The 27,865-nt window shown below is 46.5% G+C and overlaps 10 protein-coding genes across 10 annotated transcripts; 3 read left to right on the forward strand and 7 right to left on the reverse strand.

The window, feature by feature from the left end:
* Positions 1–3,168: 3,168 nt before the first annotated feature.
* On the reverse strand, positions 3,169–4,437 carry GLAREA_07091 (uncharacterized protein; the record flags this gene model as incomplete). The annotated part of the gene is made up of 2 exons (XM_008081039.1): positions 3,169–4,345; positions 4,397–4,437. The coding sequence occupies 2 exons, from the start codon at positions 4,435–4,437 to the stop codon at positions 3,169–3,171; spliced, it is 1,218 nt and encodes a 405-aa protein (XP_008079230.1).
* Positions 4,438–5,208: 771 nt separating this feature from the next.
* Positions 5,209–6,550, reverse strand: GLAREA_07092 (Multidrug resistance efflux transporter EmrE; the record flags this gene model as incomplete). The annotated part of the gene is made up of 3 exons (XM_008081040.1): positions 5,209–5,648; positions 5,701–6,084; positions 6,259–6,550. 3 exons carry the CDS (start codon positions 6,548–6,550, stop codon positions 5,209–5,211), a joined length of 1,116 nt encoding a protein of 371 aa, XP_008079231.1.
* Positions 6,551–7,142: 592 nt separating this feature from the next.
* On the forward strand, positions 7,143–7,824 carry GLAREA_07093 (Thioredoxin-like protein; the record flags this gene model as incomplete). The annotated part of the gene is made up of 2 exons (XM_008081041.1): positions 7,143–7,454; positions 7,513–7,824. 2 exons carry the CDS (start codon positions 7,143–7,145, stop codon positions 7,822–7,824), a joined length of 624 nt encoding a protein of 207 aa, XP_008079232.1.
* A 541-nt stretch (positions 7,825–8,365) lies between these two features.
* Positions 8,366–10,560, reverse strand: GLAREA_07094 (inner membrane protein yieG; the record flags this gene model as incomplete). Its single annotated transcript, XM_008081042.1, has 3 exons — positions 8,366–10,272; positions 10,327–10,504; positions 10,552–10,560. 3 exons carry the CDS (start codon positions 10,558–10,560, stop codon positions 8,366–8,368), a joined length of 2,094 nt encoding a protein of 697 aa, XP_008079233.1.
* Positions 10,561–15,691: 5,131 nt separating this feature from the next.
* On the forward strand, positions 15,692–16,896 carry GLAREA_07095 (RNA-binding, RBD; the record flags this gene model as incomplete). The annotated part of the gene is made up of 2 exons (XM_008081043.1): positions 15,692–16,283; positions 16,337–16,896. The coding sequence occupies 2 exons, from the start codon at positions 15,692–15,694 to the stop codon at positions 16,894–16,896; spliced, it is 1,152 nt and encodes a 383-aa protein (XP_008079234.1).
* Positions 16,897–17,045: 149 nt separating this feature from the next.
* GLAREA_07096 (uncharacterized protein) lies at positions 17,046–17,987 on the reverse strand (the record flags this gene model as incomplete). The annotated part of the gene is made up of 2 exons (XM_008081044.1): positions 17,046–17,782; positions 17,834–17,987. 2 exons carry the CDS (start codon positions 17,985–17,987, stop codon positions 17,046–17,048), a joined length of 891 nt encoding a protein of 296 aa, XP_008079235.1.
* A 1,236-nt stretch (positions 17,988–19,223) lies between these two features.
* GLAREA_07097 (uncharacterized protein) lies at positions 19,224–19,893 on the forward strand (the record flags this gene model as incomplete). Its single annotated transcript, XM_008081045.1, has 3 exons — positions 19,224–19,256; positions 19,310–19,561; positions 19,621–19,893. The coding sequence occupies 3 exons, from the start codon at positions 19,224–19,226 to the stop codon at positions 19,891–19,893; spliced, it is 558 nt and encodes a 185-aa protein (XP_008079236.1).
* A 1,267-nt stretch (positions 19,894–21,160) lies between these two features.
* On the reverse strand, positions 21,161–22,801 carry GLAREA_07098 (N-terminal of eukaryotic peptide chain release factor subunit 1, ERF1; the record flags this gene model as incomplete). The annotated part of the gene is made up of 4 exons (XM_008081046.1): positions 21,161–21,321; positions 21,397–22,528; positions 22,579–22,628; positions 22,681–22,801. The coding sequence occupies 4 exons, from the start codon at positions 22,799–22,801 to the stop codon at positions 21,161–21,163; spliced, it is 1,464 nt and encodes a 487-aa protein (XP_008079237.1).
* Positions 22,802–23,851: 1,050 nt separating this feature from the next.
* Positions 23,852–24,531, reverse strand: GLAREA_07099 (uncharacterized protein; the record flags this gene model as incomplete). The annotated part of the gene is made up of 3 exons (XM_008081047.1): positions 23,852–23,884; positions 23,936–24,136; positions 24,190–24,531. The coding sequence occupies 3 exons, from the start codon at positions 24,529–24,531 to the stop codon at positions 23,852–23,854; spliced, it is 576 nt and encodes a 191-aa protein (XP_008079238.1).
* A 502-nt stretch (positions 24,532–25,033) lies between these two features.
* GLAREA_07100 (uncharacterized protein) lies at positions 25,034–27,361 on the reverse strand (the record flags this gene model as incomplete). The annotated part of the gene is made up of 5 exons (XM_008081048.1): positions 25,034–25,981; positions 26,211–26,486; positions 26,688–26,817; positions 26,882–27,051; positions 27,146–27,361. 5 exons carry the CDS (start codon positions 27,359–27,361, stop codon positions 25,034–25,036), a joined length of 1,740 nt encoding a protein of 579 aa, XP_008079239.1.
* Between the last annotated feature and the right edge of the window lie 504 nt (positions 27,362–27,865).

Below are 27,865 nucleotides of genomic sequence, written 5' to 3' on the forward strand. Positions count from 1 at the left end.
GCTTTGTTATTCGATTTAAGCAAGGCAAGAAGTTCTTAATCCTTTGCCGGCCCTGAATTCCCTGGCAGGTTCTCGATTGAGACCTAGCTAACTTCAGCCTCGACTGTTATGCTTCACATTGCTCTATATGAAATCGATATCTTCGCCCGGTTGTCTCTGGTTCTTGGGAACTCTCCAGATTTAATTGTGAGCAAGAGAGACGCCCAAAATAGGTACTCAAATTGACAACAGTATGGGAAAATAGTATTTATTCGATGGTGTGCAGAAGACTTCAAGCAACGTTGTGATTATAGGGATATTGATAGAAAGAAGAACAACTCGGCTCGGAGAATTTGGGGTGCAGGTGCTTGGCGTTGGAGGACCTCCCACTTTCCACAGCTCACACGACAGTCCAGCTTTCCACCTTCACCTCGAATCTGCTTTTTTAGTCAGGTTATTGCGAAGTACGCTTTCTTTTTTCATTCGCCCAATTTCGGATGTCTCAAACATTCTTTCGCACCAAAGACAAAGGTCAAAAGACAGTCCCTGATCCTTCTCACGCCGCATGAAAGTTCCTGGGCAATGGCGTGCTCCAGTTACCATCTGTCCCGTCCTCAAGCCATTTCGAAGAGGCTCAAATCAGAAAGGGCAGCTGACCGCAAAACAAAGATCTGAGGTGAGGGGAAGCGTGAGAAAGAGCTAGGTGACGTACATTATTGGGGGATCATCCTGCATATTTGGCTGGAAAAAAAGGAGATGCCGAAAACGCCTTGAACGGCTGGTGTCGTGTATGTGCGGGAAATGGCTGGCATTATCAAATCTCTTTACGTCCCCCGAGTTGTCCAGATTGCTTCACGCTCGCCTGAAGGCTCCTGGATGCATTGTTGTTGTTTTGCTGTTGGTGTCTTTATTCGACAACGCGGGCTTTCTTGAGGAGCTGATGTCTCAGCAGAAATCGCTAGTCTGGTCCAAATACGTTCACGCAAAACTCTGCGCTGGCCGCTTTGTCGTTCTCACGATTTCTGAGCCAGTCGACTTGATTTGAAGTCAGGAGTCAGATAGGATGATACGGTGTAGAAAGGAGCATTTCTGACTGTGAAATTCTTACGAGATTGGCTGTCCAAGCTTTCCAGCTGACTCTGTGAAGGCCAGACCCCAAGAATGTGGGATGGATTTCTATTATATAAAAGGCACTCGCACGTTTTCTATGACACACGGCATAATTCCTTTTAAAAGAGAAACGGATTCTCGGCATTCAAATTTCTTCTCGTATTCTACATAAGCTTTCATCCTTGTCCTTGAGCTCGATAGACGTTTTATGTCTTTTTAGTTTTCATTTATCATCCACATCATCGCCTTATATTATCCGAGGCACGGGTACACCCATTCTCTGTAAAAAACATCCTTTCAAGTCATTGTAAGCAGAAGCAACTTTTCTTTATTTATTATATTAGTAACATCTTACAGTTTACCTGGACGAATATATACATCACATTGACGGTCTATCGTTTCTTACATCCACAAAAAACAATCTCTTGAGCAGTAAGCGCCATGCCGACTTTCACTACCTATCAAATTGGAAGCAGTACAGCACTTGTTCAACATAGCAACAGCACGTTCATCAAAAGTTCGATTGGCGGTCGAGGCAATTACCGTAAAAGTCCTGAGGTGATGGAAGGAATATCGTTTGATACCGGAAGTGGACCATCGGTCACATCATGTTGCTATCATACAACCGGAGCATCAACGGCTTTACCTAGTGGCGCGGACAAGATGAAGGAGAAACTTATGGGAATGTTCAAAGGAGGAAAATGAAAAACATTGCGATTTTGCAATAGTTCAATTCAGGGTTTGCGGTGGAGCCAATACGAGAGAATGTCTTTCTTGCTATTGGAATCGGCTTACACTTGTTATCGCAGCGAAATCTTCTGGGTTTCTGCTATGGGGTAACGGGTTATAAAAAGTTCTGTCGTTACTGGCATGAGGCGACTTGGGTGTGCTCATCTTCGAGTTGTCCAGCTGGCCCGTGTACAGAAGGGCTAATGTCAATCACGGCCTTCTTTCCTCGCGGGTTCGGCGTTTAAGGCGTATCCTACTATATGTATCTATTTGGACCGTTTATCTTGTTCGAATCAAACAAAAGATCTGCATTCAGCATTTGGAAGGTGTCATATGTCTCGGGAATAATTTCAAGAAGCATATTCTGTTCACTGAAATGCTGTCTCCTCAATCATTGCTTTTGGTCATTGTCTGCTTCTCTATTCATGTCTCAAATTATGAGGAATATCTAAGTGAGAAATTGGATCATTCATTCAACATTACAATGGCTGGTGTATCATATGGTTGTGACAGGAATCCATGTATCAAAGAAGTCGTTGACACGATGTTTCACCAACATCCAGACTACACCTTCATGGATCAAAGATGACTTCAACCCCAACAAAATGGGCTTGAAGAGTTCAAGTCTTCCAAAGGGTCCTCATATCTCAAACAAAGTTGTAGTGGACAACAACAGAGTTTGGTTGTGAAATCAAGATTCAAGTTTCACTCTAAGCAGCATATAGTAAATGATACAAATGCTCTGAATGTAATCCATTCCCATAACAAGTCAATTGCTCGCAGTAGTCTCTGAATCAGACACACTGAAAGCCTTAGTTGAACACCGAACTCAACCCAAACTACCACCACTACAAGTTATAAAGTCCAACTCATTTACCTGGACAGAACCAGACGAAACATACAACCATGACCTCCAGCAACCAACATACGTTTCACATGGAGGACAACTCTAATCCCACAATACCCAAACCTCAAAACTCATCCGAGATCATGAAAATCTCGTACATTCTCAACCACGATACTGATAACAACACAAACACAATATCAACGATCAAGAGTCCAATAAGCGGAACCCAGCCCTTGACGGACTCAACACTCTAGGTCTGTGAACTGAATGAGCGGATGGAGCAGTTACATATGAGCTCTGAAGCAGAAGAGGACGTGGCTGGTGATGATAAAAATGCGGCACGAAATGTGGAAGAGGCCGCGGAGTCGAAAATGTGTTTCAAAAACTTCGTGGGATGATGGGATGGAAGGGAGGTTCGGGTTAATAGGGAGAACGTGGGCTGGGGATTCTGCATGGTGTAACATCTACGCAAGGGAGATAAATCTAGACAATAAAGTGGACAATCAAGTCATATTCAAACCTGGCATACTGCCAGGCATAGCATACTCATCACCCCTAGCCCTCCTTCTCCACCTAAGACCGTCATCTTCCACCCCTTCCACCTCCTGTCTCGCCCTAACCTCCGCCTCTACTTCTCTCCTCGCTTCCTCCCTAAGATCCCGTTCCATCTCCTTGCCCTTAGCCCTACTGATACTAGCAGGCTCGCTTGCACCCTCCGCATTCCGCGTATTCTTCTTCCGTGGCCAGAGACTCGGAAGCTCGATTTGTTGGAATCGAGGTTCCACACAACGTTCATCGAACCAGGTATGGAGACGAGCTTCGACCAGCGAGGCGATTTTAGGTACGTCTTGAAGACGAGAACGTGATCCTACTAAGGATCTTATTGAGAGATCTAGACGGTAGTCGTCCAGAAAGGAGAATGCTAGGGTTGTTGCATTCATCGGCGAGCCTGGAATGAACGATATGCTCAGCGTTCCGCTGAATCGAACTACACTTACAGCCAAAGCAACGGGCAAGACCGCAACCAAAGGCTTCGGGTAGTTCAACAGCAACTTCGTCTCCAATGCTAGAGTAATAAAATCACTCAAATCAACATCCATCCTCGCCTGTAACCTTCCTAAGTCCCTATTACCCGACCCTTCCTTTCCCAGCGTCAGCCCATCTTCATCTACGGGTATGACCCGGCAATTGCTGAAAATCGGAAAGTCTTCCCCAAGACTAATCTCTGTGACTTTTATCTCATCCAAGAAATCCGGACGGGATGTTCCATTGAGAGCTTTCGTCAAGCTCGTAAGTATAGCATCGTCATGTTGCGCATCGCTCCGAAATTGCGCGATAGTCTGGGCGATCAAAACGTTGAACCAATCCAGACTTTCCGGCTGGTGGGAATCCACATTGTAGTATGTCTTATTTAGAATTGTAGTCGTCGTGAGGGGTGGAGGATTTCGTAGAATCTGCGAGCGCTTTTTATTGAGTGCGTGGGAGGGATGGCGTTGCTGGGAGCGGAGAGAGAGTAGGGAACGTTTGTGGGCGAGAGTAAGAGACCGTCGTTCCGTCGCGCGGAGCGCAGCAGTTACGTCTGGGGATGGAGGATCGCCGAATATGAAGAATTTGATGAAGGCGCCGAGAATGAGTACGATGGAGAGTTGGCCGAGTAGGAGGCCTTGGGTGAAGGAGAGTCTGGGAAAGGAAGTCAGTGTGAGGAAATGCCCCGCGAAGGGAAAGACTTACGAAGATTCCACCCTTTGAATGGGCACTTCTGCAGTTGTCATTTCACATATAACTCCTATTACATCAATTACATCGTTTTTTCGTTCAAGATCTTTCCGGTCCACAAACAATAAGTAGCCGAACGGAGTCCAGCTCTGAGGACTAGACAAAGCGTGAACATAAAGTTTCGGGACCAAGTGAACGTCATCGGAACAAGGAGATATAATTTCCCGGTTTCTAGATCAGACGTCTACATGAAATTCATACACATGCCTTGGCTTAAGTCTCTATAGATTTTATGTTTGTAAAACAAACTAGTTGGCTCAGTGCATAGTGTTTCTCAAGCTCATCTCATCCATTTAATCCACTGCTTCCTTTCATGAATTTTGAATGCACAATATCTTTCAAGAATTACGTTTCTAGAATATTACAAGAATTTTTGTAAACACCCCAAGCAGGATCTCTTATGTCATCAAAATTGTCCAATTTCTAGAGTTCCATTATTCGTGGTTGTTGATATTCCTTACAATGCACGCCATGATTCAAAACTTGACGCCCCTCTGGTTCCTCAATGCATGCTTTTAAAGCCGCAACGGATATACGCCGGTATAGTTCGTATAGTACCTCATCCCGCCTTCTAGAGCTTCAACAAAGGAGAAAAAATTATAATACATAAGCAAAAAGTAATTCAACATGGACCTTGGAAAGGACTCTGGGCTCCTCTCGTCCATATTCTAGAGCGCAAATTCCCAACCAAAATAAATCCTATATCGGATAAACGCTGAGCCCAGAAAAAAGAATCGAAGATGGCTAACGTAACGGATGCAATTTTTCTATGAGCTTGAAGCATCTCGGTTGCTTTGTGAACTTGCGCTCATGACTGGTTGAGATGTAGGTAAAGCCATCTTGTTCATTTGACTCTGCCTCACTTTGGCCCAGGTGTAGACGATTCCACTAACGAATCCAATGATAATAGCCGAAACAGATCCGAATGTAACTGGGGCGGCGAAAAAGACGAGACCACTGACGGCAAGTGGGAGCTTGTTGAGCGCTCCAACCATGGAGTATGTCGTGGATGAGGTGACACGGATACACCAGGCAGAGCAGTAGGAGATGAAAATAGTAGCAAGACCAGAGTATATCATTCCGGAGATGAGGGTGTTTCGCGTCTCAAGAGGGAAATTCTTCTCAATGTTCTTTGACGACCAGTTTTCGAATATCAAAGAGCAGAGGAAAAGAACCGGGATAGTAAGGAGGTTGTTGTAGAACATGGCTAGGTGACGTTAGCTTCGAGTGACACATTTTTTGTAGCTGTGAAAACTTACTGTCCCAATCCTTGAAGTTCATTTTCTTAATCACCTTGCGCATAGAAAGCAAGTATGTGGCTGTGCAGAACACGTTCATACCCATCCACATGTAACCGGCATTCAAAGTAGAGAGCGCGTCAGCAGCGTCTACACTTTTGGCACCACCACCATAGAGCGCGTGCTGGATATCTGCCCAAGCAGCTACCACAGAACTAAGGACCATGAGACCAAAGGAGAAGAGCGCTGATGGTGTAACGCTTCCACCGAACCAGAGTACCTCCCCGTATGCAGTGACAATGATTGTCAAATTCTTGAAAATAGTGTAGACTGGGACCGAGAGAAATTGGAGGGCTTTGGTGCTCGTATAAATCATTCCAACGAGAAGGAGAGAAATTGGAAACCCTAAGGATGGTCAGCCGTGGCTCTGTAAATCAGTCCAGGACGGTAACTTGCATGTCTTCGCTTTCTTTGCGTCAAACGGTGCCAGAGTTGTGATCATTCCCACTTGTTTGCAAATCATAATAGCCATGATACAGACAAGAGACTACAGCTTGAATTAGTTCCTCGTCTTCCTACTCAAAGGGGCTTGTAAAGGGGGACCAACTTGAATTCCCAGGTAGAAGAAGTTCAAATTCCAGTTCGCCCCAGAAACACAGTATTTGTTTGTGACGGTCATGGAAATTGACGCTAGACAATATGCCAGAATGGAAAGCGGTGGGCTGTTCGCGATGTTTGACATTGCTGGCGGTCCATTTGAGTTGTGCCGGGACGGTGATTTTGCTAGGAAAGGGTCTCTTGACGAGGGCGATGACCTCCCATTATAGTCGGGCATCTTAATGTTGTAATCCTCATTCTTCTTGTCATCCATTTTTGCGTAGTGGTTCGAAAAAGGGTCCGGATGGGATTTTCGTTCGGGACGCGCAAGTGCTGAGTGTTGAGTCTGGTACAGACTGAAAGCCCCAAACAAGGTCGCGTGAAGCTGCCGACGGATAGGATTCAGGCTTCAGAGGAGGACGCTGACACAAAACGCGATCCAGAGTCGACTGCAGAAGCTGGGTGGGAAAGAGTGCGATGCTTGGTGTTGATGGGAAATATTTCGTGGCCTCTCTTCCCCCTTGAACTCCCGTCCCCAACTTTCTAGCGCCTCCCTGGCCTGTTTAGCGGGTCTAAAATTAGTGACAGGGGTTGAGATAACACGAGGCTTCGATACGAGCAGAGAAGCAATGGCCAAGACCAGAACATCAACGTCTCAAATATTATATTTTCAGACATACAAAGGAGGTAGGGCGTTTTGTGTATTGAGGGATCTAAAGGATTTACTAAATATGAAATTGTTGACACAAGCCAAATTTTGCATTTTCTTAGGTTGAAAACGGTTGCTAGCCGCCGCGTCAACTTAATCTGCCAAAGCTCTTTCGACGCGTCTTCCTCCCTTTATCAACCGCATACCCAACAGGAAAATGGCAAACATAGATTCCCACGTTGCCTCGGTTCTCGACAATGAGGCGAACACGCATTCAGACGATGAGGATGCCCTCATTGCATCACTTGAGGATACCCCAGCCCTTGACGGCTTCAGAGAGCAGAGGATACAACAATTACACGCAGAATTCCTACGTGCAAAGTCACAGAAGAGCCAAGGGTTTGGCAATTATACAGAAATAAAGGAAGAGAAAGCCTTGATGGATATTACAACCGAGGTCAAATATGCTGTTGTTCACTTTGCGAAAGAAGATTTTGCCAGATGTGGGGTCATGGACAGCCATTTGGAGGTGGGATATTTTCTTTGGTGAGGGGTTTGTCATTCTGCACTCTGCTAATTTGGAATAGAGTCTCGCTCCTAAGCACTTCGACACCAGATTCTTGAAAATGAATGTCGATAATGCGCCCTTTCTAGTCGTCAAGCTTAAAGTCCAGGTGCTTCCTTGTGTACTGGCCTTTGTTGACGGGGTTAGCGTGGACCGCATCGTTGGCTTCGAAGGTCTCTCATACACCCAAGATACCTTTACTACAAAAGACTTGGAAGGAAGACTGTTAAACTCGGGAGTAATACAGAGAGCGAAGGCAACTACAAACGCTGGTATCAAATTCGGAGTCAAGGCGCCTAAGAAAGAGGACAGTGATGATGATGAATGGGATTGAGTCCACAACGATTTTCTAGCAGCAATTGCATTCATATCGAGTACGCCCACGAATGCCATGGACCTTCTCTCATGCAATATGTACATTCAAGACATGCCATTCCTGGCTCTTCTGCGCCCGTTTAACCCAGCGGCTTCTTCAAACCCAGTACTGCTACCATCGCAGCGCAGCAGGCTCACCACATGAGATATCATCACTATCTGCGTGTTTCAAAGTCATCAATCGATTGGCACTACAATTTGCTCCCCGAGTCTGAGAGTATCGTGGTTTCAGCGCCGTCCTAAGACCACACGCGAATCCTGACAGACATGGAAAGGGACGCCACTTCCTCAGTGAAACCGTTTTGTCAACTATCTACTGTGAGCTAATCTACTATCCTACAAATAATGACAAGGAAGGAAGTTCATTAGTATGATCATTACATTTTATACCCACCTCAATCAAGACCAAATTTTCACACTGTTGCCCTACAAACTTTTCCATACATACTGGTTGACGTCGATTACGAGTAACATTAGGGTCGCTGGGACTCGAGGATAGTCTATCGTCTTAGGCTGCCGCTGACACTTCTAATGCCCTCAATGACCATGATCCCGCTTCCCCTCGCGCTACCGATCATGCTGCCCATCCAGCTCGCCCTAAAGCCAGAACTTGACCGTTCCGAAACACGCGGTTGAGCTTCATCTTTCGCGACCGACGTCCCAGGCGCCTCATTAGGAGCAAGATCCACAGATCCGACATCTTGGCTAGGATGATGAGTGTGATGACCCATTCCGCGGCCATCGCTAAATCCGGCAAGACGATTGACATCCCACGCTCTTCCGCCGTGTCCACCAAGTTCCAAGTCATCCATGGCTACCTGCACCGCCCCTCCATCAGTCATATCGCTGGCTCTGTTTCTTCCCAAACGATGAGCACTCCTTTGGCTCTTCTTGCGGAGAACATAAGAATCTCTACTATCCACCTCTTCAACTTCGGCATCGTAATCCCAATCTCGCCAAAAGTCTTTCTTACCTCGACATAATCGCTTAGGCCACCCAGGCAAGAATCCGCCTCGAACTTTCCAGGTCCAAGGATCTTTCAGATCAATCTCTGGCGGAATGATCCTACCTGAGGAGACTACTGCAATAATCCAGGCACCAGTGTTTAGAATGATATAAGTCACAATACCAGTGATAAGTCCGTATGCGATGGAGTATGTAAAGGGCATAACAGTCATGGTAAGAAAAGCAGGAACAGAGTCGCCGATGTAGCGCCAGTTGATATCAGTAATAGCGCGAGCCATCATGGCACCAACAAGAATCAAGGCACAACCCGTAGCCCAGGAGGGAATGCTCGCGAAGACCGGCGCGAAAAACAGTGACAAGAAGAAGCAGATACCAGTGACGCATGCTGTAATTCCTGTTGCTCCTCCTTCTGATATACCCGCTCCAGATTCGACGAAAACGGTCACCGGTGGCGAGCCAAAAAGAGAACCGATTGTTATACCCATGGCATCAACGAGGTAAGCGACTGACGAGCCCTCGAAGTCTTGCGTGTCTTCGTCTATGGCACCGCAGAAGCGAGCCATGGAATATAACGTCGCAGTTACATCCAGAATATCCACATAGAGGAAAGTCACAAGAGCGACGAAGAACTGCGTTGTATTCTTCCCACCAATGTCCCAGTCTTGTGCTACTAGGACTTTCTCGATTGGATGGAATGTGACGATCTTCTTGAAAAACGCGAAGTTATAGTCGCCAATCTCAGTATTCGGGAAGTGCGTGACAGGTGTATTGCGCGGCCAGGATATGATAGACACAACTAGAATCCCGGCAATGATGGCACCTTTTATGCGATACATCATGAGGAAAGCTGTAAATATACCTCCGCCGAATATGCCAAGCCACATGGTTGGATTTCTCATCTTTCCATGTTGACAAGATTGATCCGATCCTCCACGCGCAGAAGGAACACATCCGCCGAGCTTTAGGGGGTCATCGCTTCCACCGGTGATTGCTCCGATACCAGCGTCATATGTCAAGCCTATAAGAGCGAGATATAGTCCAATTCCGACACCGCTAGCGATTTTGAGACTCTGGGGGATTACTCTTGCCAACCATTGCCGCAATCCGAAAATCGAGAGGAGGACGAAGATCAACCCTTCGACAAAGATGGCTGTCAAAGCCAAGCGATACGACACCGTACCGCTACCATGGAAACCGACGACTTGATATGTGAAATATGCATTCAACCCCATGCCAGGCGCCAAAGCTAATGGCATGTTGGCGAAAAAGCCCATGCTAAAACTTGAAAGAGCTGCAATTGCCGCTGTTCCCGTTATCAAATCTCTGTTGACTTCTTGAACGCATTTTTCGTAAGGGATATATGCAGGATTTTTCTTGTTCATACAAAAAGGATCCGATGGCAGAAACCCATTAGATACACATATACAGGTACCGCCGCTATCTAAAGCATACATGTTAGTGCTATATGTCTATGTGGTAGGGCAGGGCCATTTACCAGCTGTAATTTGAGCATTGACTGAGATGATATAAGCCATTGCAAAGAATGTTGCCAATCCAGCTCTGACCTCTGTCAGAAATCTCGTTCCTTTCCTTTCCCTCCTATGCCCCGAGAACTCGAGTCTAAAACGCCTTCCAACCGCGCTCTGGGCCACGGCCATATTCGTCCGCTCGACCTGAACTTTGTTAGCCGCTATCCATACAACATTCTTAGAAACTATACCCAGCCCATGGTGCCGATCGTTATGTGTTGACGAAGCGAGTCCAAACAATAGTTGACAACAAATTACGGTCCGAAGTGAGGTGTATGTTATGGTCTGCCGAAAGTCTACTTCATCAAACCTCTTCAAAGGCGAACGATACTCCAGATAACGCCTTGCTTCAGAACTAAATCATAAGTCGAGCCTGAATCACCTTTTGCTAACCCTGCGTACCGAGGCGCACGTGGCAATACTACTCTCAGTAAACTAGAAAGTATCACAAATGGCGGACAGTCGATTTGTTGGCAACGGTTCAGTAAAACAGAGCAACCGGTATCCGATGATGATGTTAAGAGAAGGTGTTCTAGGAAGAGAAAGATTGCGTATAAGAGAGGACGTCGTGGAAGCAATCTGGAAGTGGATGAGAGAAGGAGATGGACCATCATCCAGGTCGGCGGGCGCAGGAAACGGACAAGCCTAAGCGTAACAGGAACTTCAATAGGGCCAAGCGACCTGGATTGAGATCATGATGCACAAGTCCTGGTCGGATTAGCAACGAGCGCAGATAGTAGACGGCATGGCAATGCATGGCGTGTGCCTGTCAAGCTTCTGGGGGTGTGTGGGTCCAGTCGAGCAACTGCATTTCATTGCCGTATTTGATGTGACACTGATAGCACAAAGCCAGCGCGGGAGAGGGATTTCCACATGGTTTAGAAAAAGTTGGGATCTCCGAGCCGACGAGAAATTCAAAGTCCTATTCTAAAACTCATTAGAGATATCAGGTTTGATGAGAAAATAGCAAACACTTCATGGGAAGCGAATACATCACCAGCCGAGCGACATCTCACAACAATGATCGTCAGAGCTTGTAAACACATTGTATTGCTTTGTGTCTATTGCCTTGTGCTTCCTTAGCACGGTGAGTACAGTAAATACCCACAAAACGCAATCTGGGTCTTAAATTCTGGCCATCTGATAGCCACAGGCCTATGACAGTGTACCTTCCGATACACTGCCCAATTCGCATAATTTTCCATATCGGAGGTTGCTACCAAAGCAGCGGTTTCACAAAGCCCTTGTCGTGTGATACATGAGGTGCGAATATTGCTGTACTGCGGCCGTCATTACTATCTCTTCAACCATTCAGATATCAATATGTGGTAGAGTGGCTGAGATGAAGGCGGCGGTCTCCGGTCACGACTTGCCCTCTCTGCGGCAGGGGCGTCAATAACGATCGCGCTGACGACGGTCTGTATGATAAGTACTCTCCAAAGCAGGGAAAGATCGCTGTACCCGGCGTCCGCCGCGTCAACTTAAAGTGGTTGTTTGAGCACTGAATCTACAAAAAAAAAGAAAAAGATAGAACGTCGGGTCGTGAGCTCGCTTCATCGAGCACCAAAGCCCCACAAAAGCGTTCCCCCCCTATTACCCACTTCGTAGGTGCTTCTCAAGAACAAGGGCCTAAACATTTTGATCTCTAAATCAAGATTCATGAAACTAGCCCGTCTCTTATTATTCTAGTGTGAATTCGAATTTGAACACTGCAACCTGTGATTTGAAATTTTAGCTACTTCTAACATAGTCCCCAGTTTCATACTCATCTTACAATCAGAATTACCCTGTCCCAATCGCAGAATTCAAATTTATCGTTAGTCTTCTTCCCAAAATTGTCCCTCAAAGTAACTTCACAAAGTTTCTACTTTGATATGATTTATGTAGAAAACCATAAACATCATCAACAACATAAGGGTTCTATTCAGTGCTATTAATAGCTCACATTCAGAAACGTCAATATTCTTATAGCTAAAGTCTGGGTGACCTTTGCCCGTCTAGTAGAAACTTCCCCGTGAATGCGTTACCGGAAGCGTTGCTGCTGTCATGGTCAGGAAGTACCGTGGCTTACCTGAAAGCAATCATCGGATGTCATTCGATTGATACTGCTAGATCGATGAGACTGATTGGTTGTCCGGAACGTAGAGAAATCAAATATGGCAACGGAATGTCAATCTGAAGACATCTCGTAAACCAGGTTGATGTGGCGTTGTGGATTACACCGCACTTTACCTTGAAGTTCGAATGGGAATGCCTGTAAAGGATTAGCATTGGCTACGTGCATTGGTCTTACTTTTCAGATATCTTGACAGGATTTGTGTAATCTGAGAGAGCATGTCAAAATTTGCGCAGACCTTGTAATGCGAAGTCATCGATGGAATACTCCTGTTAGGACATTTCACTTGAGCAATACACCGGCAGTTGAGAGTCTAAGTTCGTGGTAGTATAGTCTGCTGAACAGAAAGATCACTGTTCGGTTTCTCAGCATTCGCCAATCGCTGCCTTCGTCGTTCTACACGAGAGCCAGCACTGCATAGTCTCCCATCGCTTGTTTTGTTGTTGTACCGGAAAGCGGAAGGCTGCATCGACTTTCAGCGCAGATGAGCTTGGCAGCAGCATTTGGGAGAGCTGCTACTTACGCGCAGGGTATAGAATAAATTTGCTGTGAAGGTGTGTTGATCCTTACATGCGCCAGTATTTTCTCCGCGGTGCATAGAGCTGAGCTTGCTTCAAGATGTTTGGGCTCTTCGATTCGAATTAACCGAAGTATGAATCCAGGACCATTTGTTTTCTCGAGGCTAATGAACTGGCAGACGGCGCAAGCTGTTGGGACCGTTACCGACTGATATAGCTCTAGGCGTAAAGGTGTTAATGTGTGTTGGCAGACAGTGCATCCAAAGCCGATGACTTATGAGCGAAGCTTTCCACCACAGGAACTACCAATACTAAGTACCACAACCGTATCTTGGCGCTAGGATCTCTGAGACATAGCGAACCAGTTTAGGTTATTCGACGAGCTGCTTGCAGAGCGCAGCTTCGTGGCATCAAAATTCCAACATGCTGTACTCCTTCAACTAGAGTATTGCTTCCAGCGGGATCGAGAAGATATGATCATTAGTACCGCCTCCACCAAAGCACCCGCTAATGGTGCCCTTTGCGAGGGTTGTTGTAGCCGGTCATATCTCATCCCGTATTTGAAGACAAATTGTCTACTCCGAACAACAACGCATGATACCCCGAAAGCGTCGACGACTGCATCCGCATATATACCAAAGTCCATAATACAGCTACAAGCTTTCACGTCTGCGCCTCCTACTCGACTAGGTGAAGCTGTCGCCAGAAGATGTTCATAGCAGCGACGACTCCGGAAACTGAGACATATTGATATTACACAAAAAGGCAGGGAGCCTTCCGCATGCAAAGGGACGGACTTACTTTTGAACAAAGCGTGCATCCGTGTAGCCGGCGAGATTGACGAAAACAGCTGTCGATTCCCACCGGCACTGCAGTCAGAGCTAAAAGATGCCTTGCCACGTAAACGTGCAAAATTCAGACCTTCCAAGGCGAGTTGCGGCATCAGATTCTTGAATATGACAGAATGACAATGCGGGGTAAGAATGTTGTCTACTGCACGGAGCCTCTCATTTCCTCCCATTTGATATGCTGTGGTGAGCTATTCTGGATGAAAGAACAGGCACAAATTACTTGTTGATGAAGACAGGCAAGGTGTGAATGATTCCGTACGCCTTCCAGAATCCAATCAACCACCCATTGTGATTCATCTGCTCGATGATATACCCCTCATTATGTCAACCACCTATCAGCGTCTCTCTCGTCAGCTCTCGGGAGGAATCAAGCGTCGTCTCGTTGTTTCAGGTAGTCTCCTCCTTCATCTTCACTTCCAGGCCCATGTGTGAACTACCGAAATAATCTGTCAAGCAGAAGTTTGCAGCACAAATCCGTCAACAAAAGATAACTCCTTTGCGGAAGAGAGACATACCTTAAGAACATGTCGTCGCCCAACCCAGTATATTCGGTCCCTATAATCTGGACATGCCGCAACCACTTTTCCGAATCAGGTGAAGTTTTGCCCGTATGCAACCTTTCCCTTCAAACCTACATTCATGGTGCCCGGGCGAGAGTTTCATTACTAGCCATGGCTTCCGTCTCTGCGGCCAACGACTTAAACATATGCTAACTTGTTTCAGAACAACCTCTCATTCCCTTCCAACTGGCGTCCAATTCCCAGATGCCACAAATGTAGAAAGTGTATGACACCGCTTGTTGTAGAGAGGATTGATCTCTTGGTATGCTGGGAGTGCAAATGCCAGATTAGGAAGGAAGAAGGGGAAGGGAAGAGTTGTGAGAGGTGCGGAGGAGACTTGACATTGGCAACCAAGGACCGAGAAGAGTTTTTGGAGCTGTGTGAGGATGCAGTTAATGAGGCGGAGACCGAGAGAGAGCTATAAGGCCGGTTTTCCCGAAGAGAGTGGGTTGTGTTGAAAGGGTTGAACCATCAGTATTCAGCTTCTCCAAATTTGCTCGTCACACTTTCACCGTCCGGTGACCCAGGAATTCATTTTACTGAGACCAGTCAGTCTAGTTCGAGCTTACATTTCCCGGCCTAATAGTGCAGGCGAGTGAAGACTGCTCAAATGCGCCGTATAAAAGTTGGTATGAAGCCTTGCTGAGCCTGGAATTAGTTTATATCCAAAAATCCAAAAATTCGTTATCCGTCTTGAACTCGTGAATGCAGCTGAAGAGCACTTAAGTGAAACTAGGGAGAGCTGGTCACTTATTTGCATGAAGTACGAAAGGTACAGACAGCTTTCCATCGAATTGTATAGCTCCTCGCTTAACGTGATCCTCCTATAACGCTTATTCTCGTCGCTTTCAGCATGTTAAGTGGCCGCTGCAAAGGCGGGGATGTGTGCACAAAAGTTTCTGGCCAAACCATTAGTTGCGGTCGTCGTATTTCTGATATTAACGATCGCCCAAACTGAAAGTGTCACGATGTTTTGACGCCATTCTATCAGGGAAATGAGCACCTCCTTCTTGGGGGTCTTTCGCTTGCTCTTCGAAAAAGATTCTTCAGTAAACCGATACTAGTCAACGCGAGACATAGTAATAAAAGAGATGTGTTGATAGCAATTCTAAGTTTCCAGTTTTTGGACGAAGAGAAGTTATGAAGCGTCTACTTTAAGCGGGAATATGTCGGTTAAACCCAAGCAGCTTGAATGACGCTAGCGCTTGGAAATATCCAGCCCAGCCTTGCGCGGCGTTCGAGATCCATCTTGAATCTCTATACTTTTTTCAATCCAAACCCTCACCATGTCTGACAACGAAACGCCGCCTCAAAATGTCGAAGCTACCAGTACTGAGGTCGCCCTTACTGGCGGAGAGGTCGCACCACCCGCAGAGCGAAAGATGAAGAAGATAATACGCAAGAAGAAGCGTCCGGCGCGACCACAAATCGACCCATCGATGATGAAATCTGAGCCTCCACCACAGACTGGTACAATCTTTAACATCTGGTACAACAAATGGTCGGGGGGCGATCGAGAAGACAAATACCTATCCAAGACGGCGGCTGCCGGTCGTTGCAATGTCGCGTTGGATACAGGATACACGAAAGCGGATAAAGTTCCTGGGAGTTACTTTTGTCTGTTCTTTGCCAGAGGCATATGCCCAAAGGGCCAAGAGTGCGAATACTTGCATAGATTGCCTGGGATCCATGACCATTTCAATCCAAACATTGATGTTTTTGGTCGGGACAAGCATTCTGATTACAGAGATGACATGGGAGGTGTTGGAAGTTTCATGAGGCAGAATAGGACTATATATGTTGGTCGGATACATGTTACTGATGACATAGAGGAAGTCGTGGCTCGTCACTTTGCGGAATGGGGTCAGGTGGAAAGGAGTAAGTAGTGCTGGTATGCATATTCTGGGGACTTTAAGACTAACTGACCACAGCTCGCGTGCTCAACACTCGTGGTGTCGCTTTCATCACGTACTCGAACGAAGCAAATGCACAATTCGCGAAGGAAGCTATGGCCCATCAAGCTCTCGATCACAGCGAAGTGCTAAATGTTAGATGGGCAACAGCTGATCCCAACCCAATGGCACAAGCACGAGAAGTCCGAAGGATAGAAGAGCAGGCCGCAGAAGCTGTCCGAAGAGCGTTACCCGCGGAGTTTGTGGCGGAAATTGAAGGACGCGATCCGGAAGCACGAAAAAGAAAGAAGATTGAAGGCGGATTTGGACTGGCCGGATATGAAGCTCCGGATGACATCTATTTTGCGAGGGGCGCTAACGCTGTTAATCCAGTTGGCAGACGAGGGCTCGAGCTTGAGGAGGAGCAAAGATTGATGATCGAGGCAGATCAAGTTGAAAGAATGGAGGAGGAAGAAAACGGAATATTTTCGAGCAGTACTCTGGCGGCGTTACAAAATACACAAGGAGCAATTGCGACAAAACCCAAGCCAAAGGCAGTTGGAGGTCCCTTGGTCGCGTACGATAGCGATAGCGAATAGGTTAAAATAAATGGCAAAGTTCTAGGATTTCAGGCAACAGGCTTAGACATCTTCAACTCCGTTGGGTATGACCACACATTCCATTTCTGTTCATAGACTGACCAGAACACTTGAAGTACCATGATATCTTGATCACGTTCAATCGGGTATCAGCTGTTGAAGATTCTTGAGTATAGCATCTCATGTCTTCCGATCCAAAGGTCCATTACCGGTACGCTCTGGCCTGCGTCTTCAGTTTTCGTATTCCACTCTCGGTCAATCGCTCGTTTAATACCGTATTGAACCTCCTTGCTAGCCAACACTTTCTGCGCGTGATATGGCCCGAAGATACTCGCTCTAACAGCGGCAGAAAGCAGACCTTTGACATGGCTTAACATGAAAACGTACGCTGTTTGCTGCAAGCTTATTCCTAAGATGGACGCGATCGCGCCGAACAGAGGGCCCAGATGAGCCGATGCAGTAGGTAACTCATTAGAAGCAACGGAAGATGTCGCCCGTAGAAGGATGGCAAACTCCTTCAGCGTCGTTATTATTTCAGTCGGGACCCCTGAGGGGAGAGCAGTTGCAAAAGATCGATCCCATATTGACAACAATGCTCGTCCTTGCGCCACAGACGCCCTGCGACCAACTGTACACATTATAGCCGCGTCTAGATTATCATCGAGCTCTACCAGATCGGCCGGACTCCTGTACGCGGCGAGGACATATGGTAGAGTACTTGAGGCATAAGAGCTGAGAGAAAGGTCGAGAAACGCGGGAAATGAGGATTTTGGACGCGTGTGCGCAACATATGATTCGAGACCGCTGCTGAAAGCAAATGAGCCAAGAGGAAGAGCAGAATCTGAGAGCAGCAGTAGGAAGTGCTGAGGTGAAGCATTTAACGGCCCTGCAAACGATCAATACGCCAATCCGAGCCCATTGAAACTCCAATATCTACCATCACTTGCCGGTACTCTTGGTACATCTGCTGAAGACTTTTGGCTAATCGACGAGCCGTTCAGACGTGCTTTCGCACTTTGCAGTCGCTTCTCTAGATCGTTGATCTCGTCCTGGATGGCATGCGACTCCACAGAGTCCGAGGCGGTGTTCATGAGGATATCATGTTTGGTGAAGTCACCGCTGCGACCGATATAAGTTTGATGTGATGTCTTGCACCGACAGTGGGGTAGTGGAGTGGACGAGCAGACGAGCCCCAAATAGGCGCGCCACAGCCGACCGAGCTGCTTTTGTGGGGCCAAAGGGCTGAGTCGAGGCTTTTGGACTTTGAAACACCACCGATCAAGCATCGCAAGAGCCAACATCAGCGGCGCGAGCCTCATGTACGCAATCACATACTCGAACCACTCCAACTACTGAGGGTCTCCATGGACTCGACAAAGTCGTGCAACGCGCCTCGCCCCCAATCGAACTCTCGAGTCTTCAGGCCCAGAAGACAATGCCGTTTGGGGCTGAGAGCTCTGCCAGTCCATGGTTGCACAACTGCGGAGAATTGCGTTGGAAAGGATTGTGCTCGCCACTACGCTTATCGCCTCAACTCTTATTTGACATTGAATCCCTGGCCTGTCATTACATGCTCTCTGTCACACTGTGTTGGGATTTTGAATCTTCGATTAAGAGCCTGTCGTTGTGACGATCATCCTTCGTTTGTTGTTGGCATCAGGACTTCGTTGTCGTGGCAGGAAGTTCTGCGACAGTGTCTCCTCTGATATTGCACGTTCAATGCAAGGCATTGATTGCAGCCACGAGAGTTTTCTTGTGCAATGATCAGGTGCAGACTTCTCTGGATTGTTAAACTGGAGTATGCGTCCGGCTAGTTCTTGTCGCCAGGTAGGGTAGGCAACAGACAGGCGATTAATTTATGTCAACAGCAGGCTTCGACCCCGCATCCAATCGAATTCCTATTTTGACAACATCTTGTAACCAGAGCCCCAATGAAGTGCCTTCGTGCCTTGACCACTGTGCCGCGATCCTGCCGCTGGACGACTCCTTAGGGCTGGATTTTCTGCCCCGGATACCACTGCCACCAACACGACGTCAATGACCCGGCATTCTGAGTGGCTATCATTGATGAAACTCTTGGTGAGGCTATCCGTTCATTACGAACAGGGAAATATGGTTGCACTGCTAGGTCAATTTCGATCGACCTGGTGGCCATGAGTCAAACGTGTTGTATGCTATAATACATCCATCCCCGCCCCAATTGTGAGCTTTTCTTCTCCGCACATCTGGTCGACATATACCTCGAAACCGACTCCCAAATATTACATAAAACCAGCCTATTCTCAGTTACAAGTGCATCTTTTATCGATACGAGACATATCTTCATCATGATTGTCACCTTGGCTGCTCGCGCCTTTCAGGTATGATATACGCCGCCGACGTGACCAACTGTGCCTCGCTAAAATTTCATCAGGCTCTCTTCTCCATTGTAGTCCTCGGTCTCTCAATTGCCCTACTCAAAGGCTGGGGACCCTTCTATTCATCAGAAGAGTTTCACAAAAATGGTTCACCGCCTGCAATCCATGGATATGGTGCATTCTGTGGAGGTGCTGCTCTTTTGGTCTCCATAGTTGGAATCGTTTCATGCTTTTTCGAAGCACTTCAAGGCATTGTTGTACTCGCCCTCGACGGGATTGCTTGCTTGTTCGTCGTTGCGGGAGGCATTGTAAGCGCTCCATGCCTACTCACTTACTCCAGACATTTACTTACACATTCTCCGCGCAGGCATTTGCAGTCAAATCAGGAGTTGGAAGCTGCGATGTCAGCAACCTTGAATATTTTGCTAAACATCTGGACATTTTCCAGGCCAGCCCCAACAAGGACTATGGTCAGAATGAGGATAAGATTGTAAAAAAAGGATTGGAGGACATTTCAGCCCGTTGCAGAATGGTTCAAGCCGACACAGCATTTCTCTGGTTTACTTTTGCAACATTTCTTCTCACTGTCGGCCTTACATTCTTTGCTAGAACCGGAAAGCGAAGCGGGACCATTGTTTGAGTCTGCGCTTGAAAATGGAAGTCTTAACATGATTAATGTCAAATGAAGCAAGAATGACGGGTTGAATGGCCTTGAAATGAGATATAACTAGCTAAGAAGAACGAGGAGGAAAATTTGAAGCGAAGACGTCTTGTTTGGATTGTTAAATACCCTGAAGCTATATAGCAGCTTTAACTTCATTTGTTTATCTGAAGCACAACGTATAATGAAATCAATTTTGTTTGAATAAGAGTTCATCTCTACCAATATACAATGACTTTCTCATATTAACTCACACTAGGCTCATACAATGTAATAGATACGAGAACACTAGACTATGAAAAGTACTAAACTATCTCCAACCAACATTCTCACAAACACAATCCTCCCCTCATCAGAACACCTCACCATCCCTCTAGCCCAGATTTTCACGTCCATTCTCCTAAAACCAGAAATTCAATCATCACCACCCATCCGAGTGATCGTCACTCCTAGCGTCGTATCAACCATATGCACAACCCCATCACCTAGGCAGCCATGACTCAGATAGGCACAGCAGCCAAATGCGGCAGCTAGAACAGATAGAGCGAGTCGCGCACATAAGCAACGGGAGAATTATTGCAGCGAGGTTACACAGAGATATTTCAGGAGGAGATGGTAGCTGGTATGTGCTTTGTCATGGGCTAGGGATCGCAATAGGTATAGGTGGAGTTCAGTGAATCTGTGCTGTGTTAGAGGATATAAGATCGGATAGGGTTTAGATATAAAGTTATGGCAAAGAAAGACTTGCGAATGAGGTTTGAATTCTGTGTTGTAAAAATCTGATCTAAAGTTTGCCTTGGTTTGAATGGGCCAGTGCCTTTCAGGTCCGGGGGGGCTACAGATGTATCATTCTCAAACTTTTACGAGCAGCATGAGCTCTGTATCTCTTCGAGGGCCCAAGTTCAATTGATAGTTCTCACGATTTCTTGTTCTGTTTCAAGTCATTTGATCAAGACTGGGTTTCAAAAATGCCTGCAATTTCAAATACTAGATACAGTCACTTTTAGCCCGCCTATCTAGCGTTCGGATTTGTCGGGCGTAGTCTCTAATGAGTATATCCATTTCAATACTTTAACAACAGTATCATTTCTGACGACCTATCAATTTCTCCACCATGCACCTCTTCCCATTCCCATGGCAACTTTCAGCAAGAGCCTATAGATTTGTGGTCCTAAACTGTGAATAGTTAGAATAGCTTCTTTGCCACCACCATTCAACATTTACCTCTGCTAGGCGTATACTCAACTCAAAATGCTGTCATAACGGACCGCAGCGGGCTGGGGCGTGGTGCGGGTATTCCCACACCGCGGCCAACACCAGCAATGGACTGTTTTGGAACCTGCTGCGCGCTTGGGCGGGGTGGCAGACTTTGGACTGGCTGGACATTTGGAGTTGGTGCCTCGCTCACTGCGAGGGCATCAAACTGTCAATCTGAATATGAATTAGAATATGTCAAAACAAGAGATAGGATAATGTCAATACCGTCATAGTAGTCATCATCGTCGTCAACTTCCGCCAACTGCTCGAAATTGACTTTATATCGGAGAAGTCCACCGATACCACCAAAGCCCTTGACGAACTGGTTTCCTTCACTGGAACGATCCGACACAAATTCGAGATTGGTTCCAAAGTCCTTGTACTTCTCGGCAATCCACTCAAGGAAAGACTCCTGCGAAACAACCTCCATCTCCTGCCCAGTCTCTCTATCCATAAACTGATCACGGTTGGCTGCTTCAGATTGCTTGGTGGTGTGGAGAACAATGACGGTTCCGTTGGAATCCTTTAGGGTCCATCGGTTGATTTCGAGGTTTTCAAAGACGATAAGTATTTCTACAGCACCCAGTTCGAGAGCTTTCAAGGTATCTTCGATTCCATAACAGATTCGTCCAGAATCTTGACTGATCTCCTCAAAGTATTTGCCGATCAATTTTTTCTCCTGAATGAATTTGACATTGCTCAGAGTTTCTGCCGAAAGCTCAATGGCTTGGTTGAATCCGTTCTCACCTCCATACGAAACGTCGACTACCTTGATAACCTTTGTCTGCAGACGATTGTCAAACAAATCTGACTGGTTCAGATCATTTTTGAAATCAGCTGAACCGGCGAGAATAATCCCAGCGACATTGACTTTATCCGCTGTAATGAAATTCTGGACAGCCAATTCTGCAACCTTTCGAACATAGTTATGACGTTTCTCCTCACGAAGACGAGCGAAACGCAGGGCAGATTGTCCACCTCGGCCGTGCTTTTTCGGGAGATCGACGGAGAATTTGTGTACTACATCGCGAGTGTTTCCACTGAGGGTTCCGAACAACGCTCCATTACCATCCATGATAATGAAGCCAAATTTTTGATCCGACTCCAACAACTCTGCGAGAGCTTCGGTATGGAACTTATTGTCACATAGGTACAGAGAAGTGTTGATTGGCTTGAAGGGTTCGAAATCAATGTTGACCTTTCTCTCCTTGCCCTCCGAGGTCAAAATTTCACCGCAGTATACCACTAAGCCATTTGGTGGGACTTTGTTGTACAACTTGAGCCTCTGCTGGGTCGAGGTAATGGCGGACAACACGGATTGACGATTGACACGAGATTTGATATTGGAGGCGGTACCCTAGACAAAAATCAGCGAGCACGCTTGAAAACCTCAGAGCCACCACATACGTATTCTTCTGCCAACATCTTTGCTGCACGAGAAACCTGATCCTTTGGGGCTAGAGCAAAGCAGTTAGTACTAGAATAGACCACCCTGGGAGAGATACGTACGAATGATGAGGGAGATCATGGACGTTCCATTTCCCCTAGCTGCCTCGAGCCGCTTGATCAGCTTCTTCACCTTCCAGATTTCGATATTCTTCTCGGCCTCGTTGGCCTGGGCGTCACTCATGTTGGCGGTTGCGCACGCTTCAAAATGTCGGTATCTTGCTGTATCGATGAACGATACGAACTGAACTCTGAAGAGCGCAGCGACAAGTTATAACCTTTTTCTGTCGTATGTGTGACGTGGGACTGTGGGTTGAAGAACCGAATTGTAAAGTAGGGTAAAAGGGTGGAATGACGGCACGTGATGGCATGACTAAAATAGACCCAGGACCCCGCCAATGACCTGTTAATGACAGCTCTGACTCCCTATTTCGTCAAATTCAGTTACAAATATGCCATGAATGATTCATGACTGAGGCTGAGAAAGACTAGCAACTCAAAACCCACAATCGAGTTCTCCTGTGACTGTCTTGTTCGTGAATGATGGCCGACACCGAGTCACTATACATCCACACAAGACAACCTGGAACGAGACAGGTTTACAGCCTATAATTCGATAACAAGTTTCTCCACGAAACAGAAGCCAAAATAGTCATGTAAATCTCACCTTTTACTAGTCAAATGTTCGATTTGACGTAATAAAGCCAAGCGAAACAGTGCCTTATGAAGCTGAATTCCACTTCACTGCGACGGGTAGAACTACAAGTACCACCCGTACTTAAAGAGACTCCAAATTGCAATTGGTGAATGAGGGTTCCTGACGGTGGAAATAAACGAGTTTTCTCCGCTAATGCTGCTTGTGATATGGTCGCCAGCTGTTGAACTAGGATCGATAATAACTGTCCTCTCAGTTGCGGTGGCAGTATCTCCTGTTTATTACAACTGCAGTACCAAACACGACGGAAGTAGAACAGCTCTAAACCGAGCTTGGGAGCCCTGGCGTCACACCACTGGAAGATGCTGGAGCAGTGTAGCTTTGATTCTGAGATTCTGAATGAGACCTGTTAGCACACGCAATGTTGATATGAAGGATTTCCACATTTAGTAGATCCTCTTTGCTGCCGATACATGTACAGAATCAATTGATTGCATTGCTTTACGTATGTGAATTATACGCCTCATCCGACGATATCTAACTCCCCAACTCCGTAAAACATTAGAATACATGTGTGTTTCAATCTCCACCTGAACTCTGGTACTCATAAAGCTACATAACATCAGTAAAACACGGAATTTGCCCATATCTTGTCAAACTCACATCTCCCACTTCCTTTGCAAATTTCTTGTCCTTGCCTAGATTCCCTAGGCCATTCGGTAACTTCCAATTGTTTGTTTTGTACCACCATCTTCTAGCTCGGGCTCCAACACTCTCCCCACTTAGTTGTGCGGTTCGATTCCAATATTTCCAACCGTGAAGAGCAAGTGACCATACCATGCCTTGAACAAGTGGTAAAACAAGCTGTAAAACCCATCAGTATTCTGACGTGCTAACAATAGAAGAATGTAATGTACCTGATCTCTGATTGTAATGAAGGCAACACCCCAATTCGACTCCGCGCCCGCAATACTGCTTAGATAACTCTGCTCAAATCGCAAATCGGGTAGTGGACCAAAACTTTGCCGTCTAGGTAAAGGTTTTAACACGCTATACGGAACGTCCTCATCCTCATCTTCGTCGATGCCTTCTTCGTCATCGTAAGCATATGAGGAATCGGAAGATGGCTGTGATAGCTTTACGGGTTCTTTATGAGAAGCTGCCGTCGATGGATTTAGGTCGTGGTGCGGTGAAGGGTTTCGTTTGATGGAGGCAGATTGGATTGTTGAGCCAATCTCCATAGGAAGAGAGTCGGCCATCTTAGATGTAGATGCGATTGACAAATTTCGGGTCTCGTCAAGTAATTGTGGTCTGTCTGTCTAACTGGCAGAGCGGCAATAATGGAGTTGGGCCGAGGATTGGGAAGCTTGATCGCGACCGGGCCGGGGCCATGCGCCGAAGTAGACATGGAATTCGCCAGTGAGAATGATAAGGTGTTAATTGATGGCAGGATGGTAAATAAACAGTAATAGCCGTCGAGAATAAGTTTGCCGATAGTTTTAGAGGAATCTTATCTTTTCACATGCTATGATTTTAGTAACAAAATATTCGGACGGGTATATTTATATTTCGCAACCTCTAACTTGTAGAGTAACATCTAAAGATTCGACCCAAAAGCCAGCAAAAGCGATCATAATCGCTAACTTTCCTAAGCGCGAGTCTAGGTTATGGCAAACGTCTTTCACGGATTGCTGATACTAGCTCGTACAATATCTGCAACTCATTTTTCATATTTAACAGCACTTCTACCCGAGGAAAGTCTTACACGCTTCCCCGGTGAACACCAATTGCTGCCGGAAGTGGTTGCGGTTTTTCCGGGCTACCACGAAAAGCCAATGGAGACATTGGGGGAATCTGATCTGAAGTTGGTTCAGGAGATTTGGGCATATTGGTCATGTCGGTACTTCCATTTTCCAGCGCTCCTGTTGTTGCAGTGTTGTTTGCACCAGCAGATCCATAGTCATTAGAACTATGGACTGTACCGTGACTTGTTGATTCTGGAGGTCTAGAATTTAACTCTTTCTCCGGCGATAATCGTAGCTTTATGGCCGTCTTTCTTTCTGGCGTAGGCGTTTTAATCGGCAACTTAACCACCAAGCTTTTCTTTTCTCCATTATCTAGAGTTGTTTCCATCGGCTCCCCTTCATTGTCAGTTAAATCATCTTGCTCTCCACCTTCGCTTGCGAGTGAAACAGCTTCCTCTTCTTCCTCATCATCTCCGTAGTCTTGTTCGCTAGCATCTTCTTCATCATCGCTCGTCATCTCATCAACATTATTGTAACCCGCGATGTGGCGACCACCTTTAGGTGCGGAATTTTGAAGAGCCGCCGCTCTACGAGGTCGACCACCAGTATTGTCACTTGTGTCAGCTTCATCAATCGGGTCGCCGAAATCCCCAACAGTAACAGCATTGGCCATGTTAGCGCCGCTCAGCATGCTCTCGCCATAATGTCCTCCTTGACGAGCTTTTACTTGACGGCCGCTTTGGGTCACTGTAGGAGCTGGAAGACCTTCTGCTGGGGTGTGTGTACCCGTATTTCTCATTGAACGGCGACTTGTGGTAGCATCGGAATATACTTCTTCTTCTTCGTCAGAATAGGTGTACTTCATCCGCTTTCCACGAGTCCGTCCTTCGTACATGGAAAAGTTGGTTTCTGGCCGTTTGAACTGCTGCTTACGGATTTGTCGATATTCACGACGCTTGCGTTTCTGACTACGAGTTAGCAGACATAGCTGTCAATAAAGGCTGGGAAGACTTGCCTCTTCAGTAGCTTCGAATCGGGGGATCGCAGCATTAATTTTCGTACTCAGAACCCGTGCCTTTTGACCGCCGTCTTCAGTAGTGAGTCTCTCTGCCTGAAGATAACGTAGTCAGCCACTGTAGAGCAACGTCCTTGTTTTATGCTCATGGTAGCTAGAAGTAAAGCGAGTTACATACCAATTGCTTCAGCTCATCTATATCACCAGCCACACTCCACCACGTCCGCTTGATTCCCGTATGATTGCTCTCTCTGTAAACTCGAAAATGCGTGTCGTCGAGCCCTTCGATTAAAAAGTAACGTCGTCGATCGCCGTCAGAGCCCCATGGTTGAACGGAAAGTGGCTGGTTAAGGTCGTCCTCATGCCGATTCTGTTTGTACGATGCTTGTATAATGCCTTTGACAGATTCAGAAGACGACAGAGACCAAAGAATTAGTGTCCGAAGAAGAGTTAACTGTTGTTTGTTAGTATATGTCAGTCAACAACCGTCGGCCAAGGCGCAATAATATCAAGAATTAAAAGGGAAAGGCATCCACCAAATCGAGCAAACGCAATCTTCGCTATAAATATCATGTTTGATCGAGAAACAGCCAAGCATAGAGAAGACGCATGTGAAAAGATTGCCCATCAACTGTATATTGAAACATTCACTCACTCGCTCTGTTGGAAGCATCGAAGCAAATGTCCCCCCACCAGAAAGTGGATTCTTGCTTTCCCAATCCCTTGCCCATTGCGATTTATGTGTTGATATGGCCTCCTCTAATGCGCGATTGTAATGTCCTGCTCTGCGAAACCGGTTGAATCAGCATCAACAAATATAAAATTGTTCGCATCACCGAATGTTCTCACTTTACGTCTTGCTTGCGATTCAGCAGCAATCCTAACAACGCGCAAAGGAAATGCTCCGCTATTTCGCCAGGCACTGTGTCTATTATATCTCGTTCGAGTTCTTGTGGTCCGAAATTTGCGAGAGATTTTGGGAAAGCTTCAGTGAAGCGGGAACGGAACATGACGATAAACTGGGAGATCGCGTTAGCAAGCTACCAAGTACCAAAATACGCGTTTTTGTACGCGCATGTATTGACTGAGAGGAATAGAAATCTGAACACATACAGCAATATCTGGATTATCTGCAAGGACATATTCGTGAGGTGGTGAAGGATCTCGTTTTGGGCGTGGTGGTGAGGCCTCAATCTTGGGTGGTGGAGCTGGGCCAGGAGCTTTTTTGAAGAACTTGAGAATACCATCTTTTTTAGTCAATTGCAGGTCGCTCTCGTCGTCTGATGGGGCGGACGATAAATCTGAGGACAGCTCTGATGAGTCCGACATTTTGTGGGTGGTTGTGGTTGATGGCGGAGCGGAGGTTGTTAGAGAAACTGACAACGCTTGGAGGAGAGCAAGCAGGGCTGGCCAGCATTTACCGATTAGAGTGCGGCGATGAGGATAATTCATTGGTTTAGAAGCTAGTAATTCACCTTTGTCACGCACAATCACATTGAGCTGCAAGCAAAGCAGCAAACCGAGAATTGTAAGAAGTAAATTGGAGATTAGAAAGATTATCTCCTAATCGCATGCCCATGATCCACACATTGATGCTTTTCCCGCCGTGCATCGCAAACCACGCTCAGGCTCCACATTCTCCGACGCATTTGTACATCAAAACCTTCTCTGCTAGCAGAACACGAATGATTTTCAACTCGCTCGGTGATTCTGGGTCCTTCTCAATCCTCATCAGGCTCCCTACCCAGTTGCCAAAGGATCAGTGAGTGGATGGAGCGTCCTAGAGTCCATTACAGAAGCTGTCATAATCTCTGCGATGGTGTTGCGCTCATA

Source organism: Glarea lozoyensis (genome assembly GCF_000409485.1).
Source record: "Glarea lozoyensis ATCC 20868 chromosome Unknown GLAREA14, whole genome shotgun sequence".
In the NCBI taxonomy this organism is placed as follows: Eukaryota; Fungi; Ascomycota; class Leotiomycetes; order Helotiales; family Helotiaceae; genus Glarea; species Glarea lozoyensis.